Source organism: Populus alba, chromosome 10, assembly GCF_005239225.2.
Source record: "Populus alba chromosome 10, ASM523922v2, whole genome shotgun sequence".
Taxonomy (NCBI): domain Eukaryota; kingdom Viridiplantae; phylum Streptophyta; class Magnoliopsida; order Malpighiales; family Salicaceae; genus Populus; species Populus alba.
This window is the reverse complement of record NC_133293.1, coordinates 8,977,171-8,998,780: the sequence shown is the minus strand read 5'-3', so window position 1 is coordinate 8,998,780 and position 21,610 is coordinate 8,977,171. Positions and strand designations below refer to the sequence as shown.

Genomic DNA, 21,610 nt, shown 5'->3' with positions numbered 1-21,610 from the left:
GAATTTGGTTCGTTGGAGTCGCCACCTAGTAATTGATTGCGGGCTACTAGGAAACCGGATGTACTGGTCTCGTCAGAGATTCGTGGGTACGGGACTGGTTGTGGTTAGGGAAGGTATTAGCACCCTTAACACACCCTACCTGGGGTAAGCTGCTTCGCGAATTTGATGTGTTAAAGAAGTTTTAATAATTGTCTTTTCATCGGAAATTAGAAATATCACTTACGTATAAGTTAATAATTCTTAACCGAGATCCGATCAAAATATTAAATTCTTCTTTAATATATTTGCAATTCTATCATTAAATAAATAAATAAATAAATAATTCAATAAAAAAATAAACACACACATACACTTTCACTATTTTTTGTTTCTTTTTCTTTTTCTTTCTCCTTTTCTTTTCTTTTCTTTTACATCCATATTTACAAAATACAAATAAAATTCAAATTAAATAAATATTACATCAACAATTGAAAATTACACCATAATCCCCCAAAATTCAAGAAAAACGACTCTGGGAAGCAACCTAAACCCGACTGAACAGTAGCGGCGCGTCTTCCCACGCGCCCCCTCTACTGGCGGCGCGTGGGTTCACGCGCCGCCACTGGAAAAACTGGCAACCAGGGGTGTATGGAGCGCCTTCCTCCCCCGTTCATTTTTCTGCCGGCGGTGAGGGTCCGGTCACCTGCAAACACACGAAACACACACAAAGAGCAGTCGGTTTTAGTTTTTTAGATCTGTTTTTAATTTTCTTCTGCCCGTTTCGGATCTGTTCTTATCTGCAGATCAGTCCGTGGGTTTCTTCTTCTTCTTCTCCTCTGCTTCAGGATGGCAGATCGGGCGGTGTCTGTGGCGGTGGCAGCCGATCTATGGACGGCGCTGCTGGGGTTGCTGCTGTGTGGTCTTCACTCCGGTCGGTGGCAGCGGTGGCTGCTCTGGGTCGCAGCAGAGGGAGAGGCTGTCTTGGGGCTGCTCTGGGTCGGTTGCTCTGACCGCTGCTACTGGAGGCTGAACTCGTCCGGTGTTGGAGGAAGGCGTTGCTGCCTGATCGCCGTGAGTGAGAGAGGGGCTGCTGGTGGTGGAGGCGTCTGTGTTGTCGGCTGAGAAGAGTGAGAGCAGAGATGGACGCCGCTGCTGCTGCTGCCGCCGCTGGGGGCCGAATGGAGGAGAGCAGATCGGCGATTGGCTGGGGAAACCGGAGGAAGAGAGGGATGGTGAGGGGTCCTTGGCTCTCTGGTTCTGAGAGCGAAAAATCCAAGGACCCCGGGGGGGGGGGGAATTCAAAATCAAGGGGGGAGGCGCTGCCAGCCAATTTTCTTTGAGTGGGGAGAAAAAGTTGGGTTTTAGGGTTTTTGTGTTTTTTTGAATGTGTCCAAATTGACCCCCCTTGAATGTGTTGAGGAAACCAGTATTTATAGGCAAAATGTTGCTAGGTTTTTCAACTTGGTCCCTCAACTTCTTTCTTTTTTTGTAAATTTTGATTTTTCTTATTTTTTTGTATTTTTTGAAAACGAGCAATATCAACGCCGACTCAATGAGAAAAAACAAAGATTTTAAAAATGATGCGTGAAAAGTCGAACGCGTTTGAAAATCTTTTAACAATTTAAATTCTTTTTTAGACGACGTTGAAAATGCTAAAATGACGAAAATATATAAAAAAAACATATTTTTGGATTTTCTTTGTTTTTCTCAATTTTTTGGATTTTTTGAAAATATATCAAAACATTGGTCAAAAATTGGGTAGCAACATTCTTCATGAGGCAACTTTACTTCATCCAACAACTTCCATTTCCAAGTTGATGATTCAAACAACTCGACTCTAATGCAGTGTTACACATAGAGTTCTTTATGTGAGCAAAACTTGGGCTTTGAGAATCTCATAATCTTATATCGTAAAGGCTTTGACCTTTCAATCATTAGGCCAGATTCTATGGTATCATATCGTGTCTTTGGATTTAGGATCTTTTGCCATTGTTGGATAGAAAGGTCGCCCACATAATAACATGATTTATTATGTGCGCGACAAAGTAGAATTCCTTGATTTGTTGATGACACAATCTCCACGTGCTTTGAAAGAAAATCAGAGGAGATTCGAGTATGAGTATTCAAACTATTAGTTGAAACAAAGGAAAACTGATATTTGTTCCTGATGATACTTTGGATAAGGAAACTAGAGACAATGTTGGTTCTTTGGCTATGTAGCTTTATAAAAAGAGATTCATAGGTCAACTTGTTGTACTCTTTAGATAAAAGCCTACATTTCCTCATAATCTCCATTGATGAGCGTGTTAGCACTTCATAGATGGCATCTCGGCATAGGTCACTAGCTGAGTCCATGGTAAAACAGAGAACCTTATTACCACAAGCTATGTTTCTTGATTGGAGGCTTGAGCGAATCCTTCTTGACACTAGCGGATGTCGACCACTCTTAATTCTGGCGGGGAAAACAGAATTGAGGGGGCTTTATTCCAAACTGACGAGCATGCATGTTTAAACATATGAGTGTTCTAAATGATAAACTTTCCCTTCAAGGGGTGACATATGGTTGTACCTTTTGTATGATGAAACAAGAATCTTGATTCTTGTCCAAACTCTACAATGAAAATTTCCTGAGTGACGACCATTTTGTCACCCACAAGTCTTAAGTTCTAGATGCTTCGAGAAGGGTTTGTTTTGATGCAAAACAAAAGGTAGTGAACATACACCCTAAAGGCAAGTTATAGTTCTTTTACGTGAGACAAAAGGTAGGTTGACTTCTCAGGCTCTAAAAAGGGCCTCTTGCTATCCTAGTGATTGCCCTTGTAAAGGCAATATGGGGGCTCAGTAGGTAATGGGATGGCATATGGACCAATCATTATCAGTTTAAGCACTCAGTGAAGAGTTAGGGTTTACACATACTTAAACCTTGACTAAAAGTCATAAGGTAAGCTATTAGTCCCCCACTTAACCTAAAGTTTTCCCATATAAACTCTCACATAAAATGAATGATGCATGAAACAATTCTATGCAATGCATGAATAGATATACACAAAAAATTAAAGCGTGTAAATAAAATAAGCATCTTAATGACAAACACGCCCAAAACCAGACACAAAAATCAGATAACAATGCTTAGTCCACAAGGTCCCTAGTGGAGTCGTCATTCTATCGCACGTGTGTGGCGTGGCGTCGCAGCGATCGCCCACCACCCACATCATCAGGTGTGGTATTTCTATGTATTCTGGCAAGTATGGGGAGATAAGGAATTCTTGTCTTTTATTAGTGAAAAAATAGAATGGGAGTCACCACTTAGTATTTTGATCACTAGGAACCCTAACTGGTCTCAGAGATTAGGTGCGGAGACTGGTTGTGTAAAGGGAAGGTATTAGCACCCCAAATACGTCCTACCTAAGGTAAGCTACATTGTTTTATTGTCATATAAAAATCTAAGGTCTTGTCATGTTGGTCCGTTTATGGTTCAAGAAAAGCCCTCCTCGGTAAGGAGATTCTTATTTTATGGGGTTAAAAACCTAACCAGTCTAATGTCTATAAAAGAACTACCTTTTTAATATCAGGAATATGTTTTACATATAAATTCATAATCCCAAACATTAAAACAAAACAAAAAAAATTTTGACTTTTTAGAAATATTGGCCAAGTTTTTATGACTTTAATAAACTGGTTATTAAAGTCAAAATGCATGCTAAAATAATATATATTTTTTGAAGTTTTCTATCTTGTATAAAAATAAATATGATTTTTTTCGCTTTGAGAGACTTGGTCGTATGCACAAATTTTTTTTTTTATATGTTTTCAAAGTTCTAACAAAAACTATGTATTTTAATATCGGATTTGTATCTTTAAAAAAATACAGATCGATATCAATCAAAATGGCGTAAAACAAATACGCGGGGAAATGGGGAAATCGTAATTTCTTCAAATATATATATATATATATATATATATATATATATATTTCTTTTAAATAAAAATGAAATGAACTAGGCTACGTTGATGTTCTAGCATTGAAAAAGTAAATTGGGCCGGACCTGGCCCAATTATAGGGGTGGGCCTGTATTGGCCCAGCTACAAGGCTGGACTCAGCCCCAACCGCGTGGGTTGGGCTGATGTTCCAGCCCAAAAGTGCGCACAGTAACTAGCTAATTAATTTTCTTTTGCTGCAGAACGTGAATTGCTCATGTTCTACATGCAAATGAAAATGAACAAATAAAAAACGGCAGGGGAGGGGAGAAAGTTACCTGGAGCAGGAAAGCATGGTTGTGGTCATCAACGGTGGTGGAAGGTGGCAATGGCAACGACGGTGTTTTTCCTTCCTTCTCTTCTGTCTCCTCTGTTTCTCTTCTCAACCCCCTCTCCTCTGTTTTTTTTTTTTTTTTTCGTTATACAAGAGACACTTAGGACAGAAAGAGCACATCTAGTTATGTTTTCATGCTAAATGGAGAAGCAATTTCATGGTCATCGAAGAAATAGCCTATAGTCACATGTCAACAACATGCATTAGAAGTTTAGTGTGAAAGTCTTTAGTAATTATGTAATTATTGATGAATAATATAATAGAAAAAAATAGAAAAATATAAAATTTAATGTGGTTGGAGAATATATTCACATCCAAAAAAAATGAGAAGTTTTATTTTTACATTATGCGTTGAATAGAGTGATATAATATATATTTATAATAAACTTTAAACCGTACAAAAAGTTTAAAAGGAACATTATCGACCTCAAAGAACACAAGGCCTAATCCATTTCCTTATGAGATTCTTTCGAAGCATGCCCATTTCATTATTATTAGGCTACCTCGAAGAAACAAGCCGTAGAAAATGCATAACTGTGGTTCTATGATGTGAAATTTATTACTCCCATCCTCCAAAAATGGACCGCTCTCCACTTGAGTACAAGAAGACATTGACTTTCTATGTACCTTGACGTCCCTAATTGCGCTTTATTTTATTTTAGGATAAGACAGCTTCTGAAAACGTTGTTTTCTTAAGGAAACATCTTGAATGTCTTCATAGATGATTAAAGCTGATGTTTTTATTAAAGAGATTAACGAAACGGCCACTTTATTTTGGTTTAATTAGGTAATGTCAAATGCATTTGAGATTTGCTTGTTGCAGTCGCATTCCCGGCTGATGTCGTGCGCACACAGTTGAAATTGCTGCAATACGCATGGATATTTCTTTATTAACAGGTTGAGTGAAAATAATATATTCATTTCACACAAAAAAAAAAATGCAAAGTGGTGATATGGGGGGCATCGTTTTAATATATCAGCCTGTAGCTGTCTAGACATGATGATCATGACTGCTAAGCACTCAATCGGCATTTAAGACAGAATGAACAATCAAGTTGACACGTTAATTATAAATGGGTTTCCCAATCCTGCGGCCTTAAAAAGATGGAGTTCTACTTCTGAGTCATTTGCTGGTGTTCTAAATTATGATAAGATGACACAACCACGATGCCCATAGACTTTATCCGTTCTGGATTTACATGTTAAAGATTTAACTCCTCATGTTTTAAATTTATTTTTTAAAAGTTATTAATTTTAATTTTATAAATTTCAAAATAATTAGAGATTTATATAATCTTGAATTTAAAATTTTAATTTCAGAATTTATTAAATTAGTTGAGGTGCGTATAAGTTGACTTCAACACTCATTTTTATCTAAAAATATTAATAAAAAATAAATAAATAACTGCATATTTAACTAGTAGTATCCATGTTAGGATGGACAAATTAAACTGATGCAAAAAATAAATAACGGAAAAGAAAATATACACAACATAAAACGTTCTATATATGGTTTAGTTACACAACATAAAACGTTCTATAGAATGCATTCAATTCTCATAATATGCATGGGAATAACAGAATTCCTAAAGGTTTTTCTTTGCTTTTTTAAGGTATGATCTCTAGCAATACTTCTTAAAGATTAAGAAATATAATTTAATTATTTAAATGTCATCATACACACACACACACACACACAGCATTGGTTTTTATGAATAAAAACTATTGGGTTCAAAGTGAAAATTTGCAACCCGTAACATTACACTGATCATCATCAATAGAATTGCCCTAACGTTCAGTTTGTTTTGAACGTACCAACGCCTCCATTAGAGATGACGATTAATAACTATTTAAAGGCACAAGTATATATATATATATATATATATAAAAAGGCTAAAATATCCTTTCAATAAAGAAGGGGTTGTGATTAACAGAGAGGATACAGAGAAGTGGCAAGCCTGTGAAAGAGTTGACTATCATTGAGGTGGGGGTTTTTTTTTCTGTTTAGGTGACAATAAATCTCCACCGGCGGAGAAGATTTGAAGGAGAGAGAAGGCTAAACCTTAAGGCAGCCATATCTCTTTTCTTGAGAAGTGGTGGAGATCACCGCTGATGCAGGAGTAAAGAGGAGACCGTAGGGTTTCAGATTCAATAACCCACGCTCCAGCAGCTACGGCGGCGTGTGGCTTCATGCGCCGCCAGTTGCTGGGGCGCATGTAGGGAACGAGCCGTCACTGTTTTGAAATCACAGAAGTTGCCCAGAAATCCTCCATGCACTGTTTCTGTGACTTATAGGCTTCCAACACTGTTCATGATTTTATCTTTAGGGATTTTTTTTTTTTGTTTTTGTAAATTTAAATTGTTTAATGTGTTATTTGGATTGTTTTGAACATTGATTATTTTGTAATATTTAGTTAAGGGTGTGTGAGAGTATATTACAGTGAAAACAAAACAATGATATGTGTGTGTTTGTATTTTATTTATTTATTTATGTTATTGAATTATAAAATAAAAAATAAAATTTTTTTTATTTCTTTAATTTCTTTTTAACATTTTTTAAACAAAATACAAGAATATCTCTGAAAATAACTGCGATATCATTTTCATGATGGGGTCAACAAAGTATTTGAATTCACGACTACACTCCCTGAACTCCCTTGAACGTCTTTTACTCCTCGGTCTTTACTAATCTGTTTATTTATTTTTGGAGAGGAGAGGATAAGAAAATGCTCTCTCTGAGATGAATTATGTCCCATAGAATCAGCGGTGGCCCGCACTGCAATCCACCAGAACTGAGAGGCTGATGTAAAGTGTCATTATAGTCCCCATTTTTTGTGGGGACTTTATTAGTAGTACAACCTTTTAAGGCTTTGCTTTAGTCCTAGAAGAGGAGAACGGGTGTTAGAACGAATTCAATCTGAGGGAAATTGGAGATGGTAGGATTAAATTCTCCTTTTGAAGTAACGAGTCGCCTCCTTGGTTAGATTTAAAAATGGGATGACGATAACGAAATGAGAATTATCTACAGGGATGAAGGAATCCCCAAGTTTTACGTTATGTTTTTATACAAACTATTTGTAATTAAGAATGGATTAAGGTGGAGTGGAAGGATGGATGGACTCCAGGCGATTGCTAAAAGGCAAGTCTTTTGAGCAACTTCATCGTTAGTAAGGACTCCATGGTTTATCTGTGCCTCTAGCATTGGTCAGAATCTTTTGAGCAACTTCATCGTTAGTAAGGACTCCATGGTTTGTCTATGCCTCTAGCATTGGTCAGAATCCTGGAAATCGCTTGATTTCTACTTTCCCAGCTAGTTTACCAGGAGGAGGGCGGGCAATTTCCAACTTGATCACTGTAACTTTATGGTCCTTGACCAACACCTCAGTTTGTTTTGAACGTACCAACGCCTCCATTAGAGATGACAATTAATAACTATTTAAGGGGCACAAGTATATATATATATATATAAGCTAAAACATCCATTCAATAAAGAAGGGGTTGTGATTAACAGAGAGGATACAGAGAAGGGGCAAGCCTGTGAAAGAGTTGACTATCATTGAGTGGGTATATGCCATTAGATGCCGCATTGATTTTGGGTTTGTGTTAACCACATGAAAGTTGAAACCTTTATAAATAGCTGGCCACTCTCCACCCCCAACAACAATCATCTCTCTCTCTCTCTCCCCCTCTCCAGCCTTTTCCAATCTTCTCTCACTGGTGTAATTAGTTGAAGAAGCAGGTGAGTCTCTGTGTCTAATATCTGAATCTTTTGAATTCTTGCCTTTTTAGACGAGTCATCATGAGCCACTACAAGTTCCTTGCTTCTTGGAACTGGCTTCTCCGTATAAAGTAGTAGGAGCACTTTCGTCACGTAGCAAGTAAATCACTTTATGTGTAGTGGATACCTTATCTTCATGAAGATCTTAAAGCTGATCATAACATGATTTTCGACTGCTAGTGATCTAAAATATATGCTGTTACTACTTTGAAAATGTGTTATTTGTTTTGTTTTTGTTTTCATTCGTCCCTTTTTTTCCATCTTCTAGAGATTAGCTGCTCTTATAAGAAATATTTTTTTGCTAGAAAACTTTATAAACGAAGATGGACATGAAAGTTACATACCTGGCAGGAAAAAAAAAATGCACGGAAAAAATTTGTGTCATGAAGTTTTCTTTTTTCTCTAGGCACCAAAATTTAGTATCCACGTGAATAACCATTTCTTTTTTCTAATATTTGACATTGGTCACGGTTTTCTTTTCCTTAGACAGTTTCGGTCCAACTCTAACTTTCCCATCAACATTTTTATATTTATTATTATAGTGTAAAGTGTTTTTAAAAAGTATTTTGTTTATAAATACATTAGTTTTTTTATTTTATTTTTAATACTGACACACTAAAATTATCAGAGAGCAATAAAAAATTATCAATTTAATACTTTTTGAAGTGAAATATATTTTTAAAATATATCTAAAAACAGAAGTTACCACACTTCTAAATAATAAATTACTCTCTTATAAAAAAAATTAAAAAAAAAAAAAAAAAAAAAACACAATAGTTATCCTAGTCACGTTAATTAGCATAACCAAGGAAGATAAGATTTCCAAGATCTGGCGTGATTGTTTGAGAATGCAATTTTAATTCCTACGAACTCTCTTTTTTCTTCGAGCACTTATTGATTGGTTTCCAAGTCTGCCTATACTTTGTTTTTATCCTGTCGTCACTCATTGCTCTCTTTTTTCCCCCTTCTTCAAAATCTCCTGAAAAAAAATGAAAAAAAAAACTAGTGCCAATTGATAACATGTAGTTAAGGCTCGTGGGTCGTATTTGAAAAGTAAACATCTCAATTCATTATTGGGCTAATTGAATTTGTTTTATTTATCAAATTGTCCTGACGGAGGTTCTGGTTTGCTGTTACCGTGCAGGAAATTTATTATACTGCTAAGCGGGAAGGATTAGGCATGGCAAGGGACCAATTGGTCGTCCTTAACGCACTCGATGTTGCTAAGACTCAATTGTACCATTTCACAGCAATCGTGATTGCCGGAATGGGATTTTTCACAGATGCCTATGATCTTTTCTGCATCTCCCTAGTTACCAAATTGCTTGGCCGCATTTACTACACCAAGCCAGGTGCACCAAAGCCAGGCACATTACCTCCTAATGTAGCAGCAGCAGTTAATGGTGTCGCCCTTTGTGGCACTTTAGCTGGTCAACTATTCTTTGGTTGGCTTGGTGACAAAATGGGACGCAAGAAAGTCTATGGGATAACTCTGATTCTCATGGTTCTTTGCTCTCTTGCATCTGGTTTATCCTTTGGAAGCTCTGCTAACGGAGCCATGACCACTCTTTGTTTCTTTAGGTTCTGGCTTGGGTTTGGCATTGGTGGCGATTATCCTTTGTCAGCCACTATCATGTCTGAATATGCAAACAAGAAGACTCGGGGAGCATTTATTGCAGCAGTGTTTGCAATGCAAGGATTTGGGATTTTGGCTGGTGGGATTGTGGCTCTTGTTGTGTCAGCTGCATTTGATCATGCATTCAAGACCCCAGCATACCATGAGAATCCGGCAGCCTCACTTGCTCCTCAAGCTGACTACATTTGGCGTATAATCTTGATGTTCGGTGCCGTCCCTGCTGGGCTTACATTCTATTGGCGTATGAAAATGCCCGAAACCGCACGTTACACCGCACTCGTTGCCAAAAACGCAAAACTGTTGAATTAAACTCAACCTCTAGATGGTCAAGGAAGGCAACCACCAGCTGCCACCGACCAGCCACCAACCGACCAGCCACCAGCCACCAGCCGCAGCCGCCAGCCACCAGCTGCCACAGCCGCCAGCCGCTTTCACACTTGAAGAAAGTTTGAATTTTCGTATTCTGTTTTTGTGTATAAATAGAGTGCCCAGCTTATGTTATATGTGTGGAGAGAATTGAGAGGAACACTAGAAAGAGAAAGAGAGAGAGAGGGCGTGTAATTGTTAAGCTTTTGTGTTTAATTGTAAGCTTCGGTTTTGTGTAATAAAACAGTGTGTTTTATCCCCTCTGAGTGTTTCAAAGCCACCACCAGTGGTTTCTCCCACCAACAATTGGTATCAGAGCCCCGTTCGTCAGAAAACAGAAGTGTTTTGGGGTATATCCGAATTTTCAAAGTTGTCAAAAACAAGTTTTGATCATTCCAAAGTGTAGATCTCATCAAGACGAACTCACTGTCGCAAGAATCAGCCTGATCGGAGACAGAGGTGATCTACACGCGCCGCCTGAAGATTCTGCCCAGAAGACCACGCGCAGCCACGCGCTCCAGAGGAAGACGACGACTGACGTACACGCGCGCCATATTTGAGCCGCTCCGAGCCGCTTAAGCCGAGTCCAGCCGAGCCGTACTCCGCGCCGAGCCGAGCCGCGTTTCAAGCCGCAGCCGAGCGAGAGAATATTCCCAGAATATTCTCGGTTCAACCCAGCGAACCGCCCGCCGTACAGAATTGGTTTTTTGACCGGTTCACCCATTTTCTGACCCGATTTTAACAAAGTCAGACCGGTTCCCTACTATTTGGACCATTCCGGATCGATATACAGTGTCCGTTTGTCCAAATTCGGCTCCCAAAGAGGTGATATAGTCATTCCAAAAGCAAAATGACTACAGAAGGTACACATACACTCATCCCGAAGCTGACCAAAGACAACCATGATAGTTGGTGCATCAGATTGAAAGCATTCCTTGGGTCACAAGAGTGTTTGGATATTGTACAAACTGGTTATGATGAACCAGAGTCCAAAGAAAGAGAAGATGCTTTACAAGAGGCTCAGAAACAAGCCTTGAAAGTCAACAGAAAGAAAGACAACAAAGCCAAGACCATCATCTACCAAGGTCTTGATGAAGATACATTCGAGATCATAGCTTCCGCTGAAACGTCACATGATATATGGGAGGCTCTCCAACAGAAATACAAAGGTGCTGACAGAATCAAGAAGATTCGTCTTCAATCTTTGCGAGGTGACTTTGAGTTATTGCAAATGAAGTCCTCGGAGTCTATTTCTGATTATCACACAAGGATTATGGTGATAGTCAACCAGATGAGGAGAAATGGAGAAGCCCTCATCGATTCTCGAATTACGGAGAAAATTTTGAGATCCCTAGATTCAAAATTTGATCATGTTGTTGTCGCCATTGAAGAGTCCAAGGAAGTGGACAAGTTGACAGTAGATGAGCTTATGAGTTCCTTGCAAGCTCATGAGCAGAAGATTGTAAAGCGAAATGGAGATAAGGCAATTGAGCATGCCTTACAAGCAAAGTTGTCCCTCAAGGACAGATATGAGCAAGGGGAGACTTCATCAAGTGGCTACACCACTCAAGGAGGAAGTCAACAATCTAGAGGAGGATTCCAGAGATTCCAAGGAAGAGGTTCTTGGAATACAAGCTTTAGAGGAAGAGGTGGTAGAAACACCACCAGAGGAGGCCGAGGACAACAAGCATTCACTCCCAGAGGAAGAGGAGGCGGTTACAATAACCGTGACAAGAGGAATATCCAATGTTATAGTTGCAATCAATTTGGGCACTATAGCACTGAATGCAGAAGCAAAGCTCCATTAGAGATACGTGAGCAAGCTAACTATGTAGAGAAGGATGACAGAGAAGAAACTGCATATCTTGTCCAACAAGGACTTGATAAGAAAAAGGAGGACATATGGTATCTAGATACTGGAGCCAGCAATCACATGTGCGGCTACCGAGAGTTATTTGGTGATCTAGATGAGACCAAGCAAGGTCTAGTTACTTTTGGAGATACCACAAAGGTTCCATTCAAAGGTAAAGGCAACATCCCAGTCAAGATGAAGAATGGCGATTCCAGCTACATCGCCGATGTCTATTATGTCCCAGCCATAAAACAGAACCTAATCAGCTTAGGTCAACTTTTGGAGAGAGGCTATACTTTTTACTCGGAGAATTGTCATCTGGCAATTAGAGACAATAATTGGAGATTAATGGCCTATGTGAAAATGTCCAAGAATAGGATGTTTCCTTTGAACATCCAGTATGATGCAGCAAGGTGTTTGAGCGCCATCACCAACAGTGAAGAATGGCTTTGGCACCTGAGGCTTGGACATCTGAATTTCACGAGTTTGAAGATGCTAGCAAGCAAGAAGATGGTCAAAGGTTTGCCTCACATTGATCATCCAGATGAAGTCTGTGAGAGTTGTGTCCTCAGCAAACATCACAGATCCAGTTTTGCTAAAGAAGTCAACTGGAGAGCAAAGAGGCCACTGGAGTTAGTACACACAGATGTGTGTGGCCCAATCACGCCTATGTCGACTGGACAAAATAGGTACTTCCTCACTTTTACTGATGATTTTAGTAGAAAGACGTGGATATACTTTCTGAAGAGGAAGTCAGAAGTATTCAATTGTTTTAAAGATTTTAAAGCAATTGTGGAGAAGCAAAGTGGTTACATGATCAGAACTGTAAGATCTGATCAAGGTGGAGAATATACAGCCAACGACTTTGAAGCCTATTGTACACAACAAGGCATCAGACATCAGACGACGCCAGCTTATACACCACAGTTGAACGGTGTAGCAGAAAGGAAGAATCGCACGATTCTTGACATGGCTAGAAGTTTGCTCAAAGCAAAGAAGTTGCCCAAGCAATACTGGGCTGAAGCTGTATCATGTGCAGTGTATCTACTGAATCGCTGCCCAACCAGAAGTTTGCAAGGAGTTACTCCAGAAAAAGCATGGAGTGGTCACAAACCAAGTGTTACTCATCTACGAGTCTTTGGTTGTGTGGCATATGCAAAGATCCCAGATGCAAGAAGAAGAAAGCTCGATGATAAGAGCGAGAAATGCATCTTTGTCGGATATGGTGAAAGAAGGATGGGATACAGACTGTATAATCCCATCACGAAGAAGGTGATTACAAGTAGAGATGTTATCTTTGAAGAAGATAAATCTTGGGCATGGAATGATGATCAAGAAGCAATCAAATGGATCAATCTTGATTTGATCCTTGAAGGTGAAGAAGTACCAACAGTACTTGTCGAAGAACCTATTGTGCCAGCAGCTGAACCACAAAGTCCGGCACACAGTTTCCCTGTATTCAACAGGAGGAACACACCAGGAGCATCATCATCAACACCACCATCAGCATCCTCGTCAGAAGGACCAAGAAAGATGCGGAATCTTGAAGAGTTGTACGATACCACTCAGGTTATGGAAGATACAACTCTATTTTGTTTCCATGCAGATAAGGACCCACCAGAAAAGAAGAAAGCAATAGGTGTCAAAAGGGTCTACAAGCAGAGAGAAGGCATTGAAGAGAGAAGTGTTCATGCTTGGCATGATATCTCTCGATTGAGTTTAAAGGGGAGATTTGTTGAATTAAACTCAACCTCTAGATGGTCAAGGAAGGCAACCACCAGCTGCCACCGACCAGCCACCAACCGACCAGCCACCAGCCGCAGCCGCCAGCCACCAGCTGCCACAGCCGCCAGCCGCTTTCACACTTGAAGAAAGTTTGAATTTTCGTATTCTGTTTTTGTGTATAAATAGAGTGCCCAGCTTATGTTATATGTGTGGAGAGAATTGAGAGGAACACTAGAAAGAGAAAGAGAGAGAGAGGGCATGTAATTGTTAAGCTTTTGTGTTTAATTGTAAGCTTCGGTTTTGTGTAATAAAACAGTGTGTTTTATCCCCTCTGAGTGTTTCAAAGCCACCACCAGTGGTTTCTCCCACCAACAAAAACAAGCAGCGTTAGATATGTCTAAGGTGTTGAACGTGGAAATTGAAGTAGAGGAAGATAAGGTACGGAGGATAGCCCAAGAACCGGCCAATTCCTTTGGCTTGTTCTCGAAGGAATTTGCCAAGCGACATGGTCTTCATTTGCTGGGAACCACTTCCACATGGTTCTTGTTGGACATTGCATTCTACAGCCAAAATCTTTTCCAGAAGGATATCTTCTCCGCTATCAATTGGATTCCTCCAGCAGCAACCATGAATGCGATTCACGAGGTTTTTCAAATTGCAAAGGCTCAAACTCTTATAGCACTCTGCAGTACCGTTCCGGGATATTGGTTTACAGTGGCACTCATTGACCATTTGGGGAGGTTCTTTATCCAAATGATGGGTTTCTTCTTCATGACAGTTTTTATGTTTGCCATTGCTATCCCTTACCACCACTGGACCTTGAAGCCAAATAGAATTGGGTTTGTAGTCATGTACTCATTGACCTTTTTTTTCGCCAATTTTGGACCCAATGCCACCACATTTGTTGTCCCAGCAGAGATTTTCCCTGCAAGGCTAAGATCAACTTGTCACGGTATATCAGCAGCAGCAGGAAAGGCAGGTGCTATAATAGGTGCATTCGGTTTCCTTTATGCTGCACAAAGCACAGACCCAAAGAAGACCGACGCAGGTTACCCTCCTGGTATTGGAGTCAAATGGTCTCTTATTGTGCTCGGTGTAATTAACTTCATTGGAATGTTATTTACTCTATTGGTTCCCGAATCAAGGGGTAAATCACTTGAAGAGTTGTCAGGGGAGAACGCTGATGAAAATGGTGGGGAGCAGCAGGCTGCTTCACCTAGGACGGCTCCAGTGTGATTTCAGCCAAGTTTGATCAAGGTTTCGTTCGGTTTATTTGACTCTGGGTTTAATGCAATACGTCGTTCTTCTTGTGCAACGCAATAAATAAGGAGGTAGTCGCTACATATCCAATGTTTTGGTTCAACTGGCAACAACTCGGTGTGATTTGATTTGGTTTTTAATTGTTTTTGGTTTTCCAAGTGATTCATATCTATATACTTAAATCGATTGAAATCTGAATTTTATTTCCTCTTTTCTTTTCTTGCTTTTGCTCTGACGATCGGTTGACCTCAAACATTTAGTTAAAGAGTTTCTTTGTTTCTTACTATACATCTAAAGTTGTGTTTGGCATCGGGCGGAGAAAGAATTGAAGAGAAAATTTTAAGTTTAGGGGAAAGCGATGTGAAAGATGTAACAAGTGTTCTAAAGTATATTGTTTGAATTTCTTTTATGTTATTTTTTTTTTATTTTATATGTTGATATTAAAAATAATTTTTTAAAGATTAAAAATTATTATTTTGATATATTTTTGAATAAAAAATACTTTAAAAAACAACCATTTTTACACTTTTTCATCTTAATTATGACAATAATAAAGTATTTATTAAAATTTTGAAAAATATGAACATGAAAATTGCAAAATCAAGATTTCCAACAAACTGTAAAAATCAATTAAAGGACGGGACAAACTAATTTTCCTCTTAAAAGCAAATTAAGCAAAAAAAACTATTAAATCTCTCATGTCTATCCACAGGAAAACTCACACAACCATGAACCACCCTCTCAGCCCGCCTATTCTAATTTCCAAATCTTTTTAATTCCCTGTCTCCAGCTTCATTTGTAGCTCTTGTTATATCAAAATTCTAGTCATCAAAAGATCCTATCTTAACTAGTATGCCAGAAGCAATAATGTTAGGAAATTATTATTATTGTAACAAATACCCCACTTCCACTTTGTACAAGTGGAACAACTCATCACTCACTTGGTACAAAGTGAAAGCACATGTTGTAGCATAATTGGTGCCATGTTTTATGGATCTTGTCTTGCTATTGTTGCATATAAATAAAGGTATTATTTGAAAAGCAAAGTGAATGAGTGTTAGAGAGAGAAGAGAAGCATAGAGAAAGAGAGAGGGCTGCAATTGCAACACCTGCAAATGCAGTAGTGAGATATGGGAGTTGAGTAGAGTAGATGCGATCCTTCTCCTCCATGTATTTATATTGTATTTTTTTTCTATTTCTAATAATATGAAACTCTCCCGTGAATGTAGATAATTTATCAAACCACGTTAAATGTTATGTTTCAGTGTACTTAGCCTTCAATAAACAATTATCAAAACATCATTAGTAGAATTTCCTACAAATAAAACCCGAATCCCGATTGCCAGTCACAATTGAGCTAGCTACTAGCCAAAACACCACCACTTGCAAGACCACAACCATAGCCATGGTGATGAGAAAGAGAGAGAGATGATAGAGGGAGTTTCATTTGGATGTTGATAAGAGAGGTCAGTTGGTGGTGTTGTTAATAGCAGAGCTTGTGTTGGAGAAGGTGGCCTCGAATTGATTTTTCAGGTTTTGGAATCTTCTTTTAAATTTTTCATTCAAATTTCTAAGAGTAAAATAATAGATTTAAGCTAATCGGATGAACCATTAATTAACTCAAATTTTAACTGATTCATGGTTTTTTAAAATTTGATATGACAAATATTGTAATAACTAGTTTGACATCATAAAAGCATGTTTTGGATCACAGTGTAATAATGGTGATTTTTTAAAATATATTTTATTTTAAAAATATATTAAAATAATATTTTATTTTTTTATTTTTAACGATTCAAAAATATATAAAAAAATTAATTTGAAATAAACAAAATAAAAAAAATTAATTTCTTAAAAAAACTCTTAGAACACAAAACAAACTAATTTTTAATACCAAATTGTTTATCATTTCAACGATGCAGGGATCCGGTATTCATATATCAACATTTTTTTGCCACATCTTACCCGATTATTATAAAATTGCTTGCACACTAGCATGTGTTTAATTTTCAGAAGGCCAAACTTATTCCAAATGCTCAAGATGTCCATATCCTCAAACGGCTAACCACCCACCTGATGAAAACAAAGTGCCTCTAGGATGTTTTTACACGTAACAGTAGGACGCAGAGGATATAGAGAAAGCAGAGGATAAACTTGCATTTTATTGATAAACAAGCAGCCTATAAATAGACTAATACATAACTGAAAGCAACAGGAAAATAGGCACACTATCCAACGTTCAAAACAAACTCCTATTGACTAGGTAAATAGAAAACAAACTTACTGACACTCCTAAAGACTAGGACAACCCAAACATGGAAGTTACTAATTTTCTCAACAATCCCTCTCTTAAACTGATGTTCCAAACATAACATTCAATTTAATAAGAGTCAAAATTTGAAGCACCATCCCTCAAATTGAATCATTTGAAGTGCAAACACCAAGTAACTTCCTGAGCTTCTGAAATGTAGGAAACTTGAGAGGCTTGGTTAGAATATCAGCGAGCTGGTCTTCACTTCTGCAGTAAATAAGATTAATGACTCTATCATTCGTGAGATCCCTCAAGAAATGATACTTCACATCTATATGTTTGCTTCGACCATGTAAAACTGGATTTTTTGAAAGCTTTATTGTTGAACTGTTGTCACAATAAATCTGAGTAGGTCCGTCCTCCTTAAAATGCAGCTTTTTGAGGATTTTCATTAGCCAAATAGCTTGACAAGCACAAGCTGTTGCAGTAACAAATTCAACTTCGGTGGATGATAATGTCACAATGGGTTGCTTTTTTTATGACCATGAAACAGCTCCTATCCCCATCATGAAAATATACCCAGATGTGCTTTTTCGATCATCTGAATCTCCTGTATAATCACTATCTGTAAAGCCAAGCAACTGTGATTTTTCTCCATTCTTGTAGAACAGCCCAAATTCCTTAGTACCTTGCAAGTAACGGAAAATTCTTTTTGCAGCCAAGAGATGAATCTCTGTAGGACATTCCATGTACCTATTAATCACACTTACAGCATGCATTATATCAAGTCTTGTTGTTGTTAAATACATTAAACTCCCCACTATTTGTTTGTAAAGAGTGTCATCAACTTTCTTTCCTCCATTATCTTTGTGCAGCTTTATACCAAACTCAGATGGAGTATTTACAGGATTACAATCCATCATCTGAAACCTGTCCAAGATTTCGCGCACATACTTCTTTTGGGAAATAAAAATGCCAATAGAAGACTGCACCACTTCAATGCCAAGAAAATAATGCATCATGCCAAGATCAGACATCTCAAATTCAGCCATCATGGATTTCTTAAAACTTCCAAACATGGCTGTATTGTTTCCAGTGTAGATTAAATCATCTACGTATAAGCAAACAATGAGCATTTTTCCTCCATCTTCAATCTTTATAAAAAGTGTATGTTCATAAGGACATTTTTGAAATCCTTCCTTCTAAAACATAAGTTTCTATACGGTTATACCAAGCTCTTAGAGCTTGTTTTAATCCATATAGAGCTTTCTTTAACTTATACACTTTATGCTCATTGCCAAGTTTTACATAACCAGGAGGTTGGTCGATAAATACCTCTTCTTTCAAATCTCCATGGAGGAAAGCTGATTTCATGTCCAACTGAAAGATAGGCCATGAGTTTTGAGCTGCCATAGCAATCACCAATCTGATTGTATCATGCCTTGCAACCGGAGCAAATACTTCTTTATAATCAACACCAAACTCCTGCTTGTAGCCCTTAGCCACCAAGCGTGCCTTGTGCTTATCAACCTCACCATTCTCTTTCAGCTTTGTTTTGTAAACCCATTTTACACCAATTGTCTTTTGCCCTTTTGGAAGATGACATAGCTCCCATGTATCATTTCTTTCAATAGCTGTAATCTCAGCATCCATAACCTTTCTCCATTTTGGTTCTTTGACAGCTACTTCAAAAATGGTAGGATCACAATCTGAAAACAGAGCAAAATGTGTAAGTGGGTCATCACCTTGATCAACTCCAGTTATCACATAATCAGTCATCCATGCGGGTTTTCTTCGAACACATTGAGATCTTTGTGATTCAGCTCCAAGTGGGCTTTGATCAATTGGAACATTTTGAGTGACTTCCACTTCTTGCTCATTCTCCATAGGCTGCTGCCTTTTCTCATGATCATCAAAATCTGCTGGAATACTTTCTTTAACAACATTTTGATTCCATGACCAAGTTTCTTTTTCATCAAATATTACATCACGGCTGATGACAATTTTCATGGTGTTAGGATTGTATAATTTATAAGCTTTTGACTTATCACTAACACCAAGAAAAATGCATTTTTCTCCCTTCTTATCTAGCTTCCTCCTCTTCTCATCTGGAATATGGGCATAGGCAATGCACCCAAAAACTCGAAAATGATTTACATCAGGTTTCCTTCCACTCCATGCTTCCTCTAGTGTCATATTTTTTATAGCAAGTGTGGGACTTCTATTCAATATATGGACGCTCCAATTAACTGCTTCAAGCCAGCAACTTTTTTGAATGCCACTTGTTGTCAAAAGGCTTCGCACCATATTAAGAATAGTGCGGTTCTTCCTCTCGCATACACCATTTTGTTGGGGCGTATAAACTGCTGTAAGTTGTCTCTTGATTCCATGGTTCTCATAAAAAATTACAAATTCATGTGAGTTATATTCTTCACCGCGATCCGTGCGAAGAACTTTTATTTGGTGGCCAACTTCTTTCTCAACAAACGTTTTATAGCTTTTAAAAGCTACAAAAGTTTTAGATTTTTCTTGCAAAAAATAACCCATAACTTCTGACTATAATCATCAATGAAGGTAATTAAATATTTTTTACCTCCATTGGAATGTGGTGTAATTGGCCCACAAATGTCGGAATGAACAAGTTCCAATGCTTTCTTCGCTCTCCAGGATTTTCCTTGTGGGAATTGATTACGATGTTGCTTGCTAATAACACATTCTTCACAAACTTGGGAAGAAGCTGTAATTTGAGGAAGCCCTGTCACCATGTTCTTTTGTTGTAGTGTTTTCAATCCGCCAAAATTCAAATGCCCATAGCGAAAATGCCATAGCCATGACTCATCTGTTAATTTTGCTGAGAAACACGAATGAGCTGTGTTGTGGAGATAAAGTGGGAACATATGATTCGCCGTCATGTTAACTTGAGCAATAAAGCCCGACTTTGCATCTTGAATCTGACATACTCCATCTTTGATAAAAATCTCATATCCTTTTTCTTGTACTGACCCACACTAAGCAAATTGGTCTTTAAATTTGGCACAAAAAGAACATTAGCAATAGTGTGAGTAGAATTTCCTTTGGTTTGAATTGTTACCTTTCCTTTGCCCATAACAGAAATCTTGGAGTTGTCACCAAATTTAACAGAGCTGCGAAAGGATTCATCCAAGGAAGAAAATGCCTCCTTCTCCCCACACATGTGGTTTCTGCAACCAGTGTCTAAATACCACATATTTTGTTGAGTTTCTTCCTTCACGTGACAACCATCAAAAGAGACACCTCTTCTTCTTTTTCTGCAAAGTTAGTTTGATCTCCACTGTGTCTATTCAAATCAGTTTGACATTCTGATTTATAATGGCCATACCTATGACATCTGAAACACTCAACATTGGACTTGTCTACTGACTCTGAACTATGAGTTGTTGGGTGATGGCCTCCACGTCCTCTGCCTCTTCCTTGAAATTGACTCTTTTGATGATAATGATTTTGTTGTTGGTTCCAACGATCATTGTTGTTTCTGCTTCCTCTACCTCGACCTCTATAAGTTCTACTGGGTGTAGAGTGATTTTCTGATAAAGCCTTCAATGCTTGTTCTTCTTTTTCCTGCTGGTTAATTTTTTGTTCATGAATTAACAAAGAACTCTGTAATTCATCAATTGACAGTAAACCAACATCATTAGCTTCTTCTATTGCACAGACAACAAAATTAAATTTTGGTGTCACAGATCGAAGAATCTTCTCAACAATGAGAATGTCCTCTGTCTTGTCACCATGGATCCGCATCTTGTTAACGATTGCCATCGTTCTTGAAAAATGGTCTGTAACTGATTCTCCTGACTTCATTAGAAGCAATTCGAACTCTGAACGAAGTGCTTGAAGCTGCTGCCTCTTAGCCCTTGTTGTACCTTGGTAGTTCTTTTTCATGGAATCCCAAATATGCTTGGCTGTGTCTTTGCAAAGAATGGTTTCCAAAATTGAGCGATCAATAGCTTGGAAGAGATAATTCTTTGCTTTGAGATCCTTTAACTTCAACCCTTCAAGCTCTGTCTGTTGCGCATCGGTCAGCACAACATCTGTTGCTGGTTCTGCTACTCCAGAAACAACAACCGTCCAATATTCTTTGGACCTCAAGAAGTTCTCCATGAGCATGCTCCAATGGTCATAGTGACCATCAAAGCGTGGAATGGCAGGTTGTACAAAACTTTCAGAAGCCATCAATTTCACTTTTTTGAGGAACTTAACCTTGCTCTGATACCACTGATAAAAACAAAGTGCCTCTAGGATGTTTTTACACGTAACAGTAGGACGCAGAGGATATAGAGAAAGCAGAGGATAAACTTGCATTTTATTGATAAACAAGCAGCCTATAAATAGACAAATACATAACTGAAAGCAACATGAAAATAGGCACACTATCCAATGTTCAAAACAAACTCCTATTAACTAGGTAAACAGAA

The 21,610-nt window shown here is 38.2% G+C and overlaps 2 protein-coding genes across 5 annotated transcripts in view; both read left to right on the top strand.

The window, feature by feature from the left end:
• LOC118048842 (uncharacterized) overlaps window positions 1-21,610 on the top strand; it is a 76,142-nt gene that overhangs the window by 36,888 nt on the left and 17,644 nt on the right. The gene's annotated exons all lie outside the window — the stretch shown is intronic.
• Window positions 9,231-15,007, top strand: LOC118048841 (probable inorganic phosphate transporter 1-3). Its single transcript, XM_035058664.2, has 2 exons — window positions 9,231-10,004; window positions 14,005-15,007. The coding sequence occupies exons 1-2, from the start codon at window positions 9,250-9,252 to the stop codon at window positions 14,882-14,884; spliced, it is 1,635 nt and encodes a 544-aa protein (XP_034914555.1). The 5' UTR covers window positions 9,231-9,249; the 3' UTR covers window positions 14,885-15,007.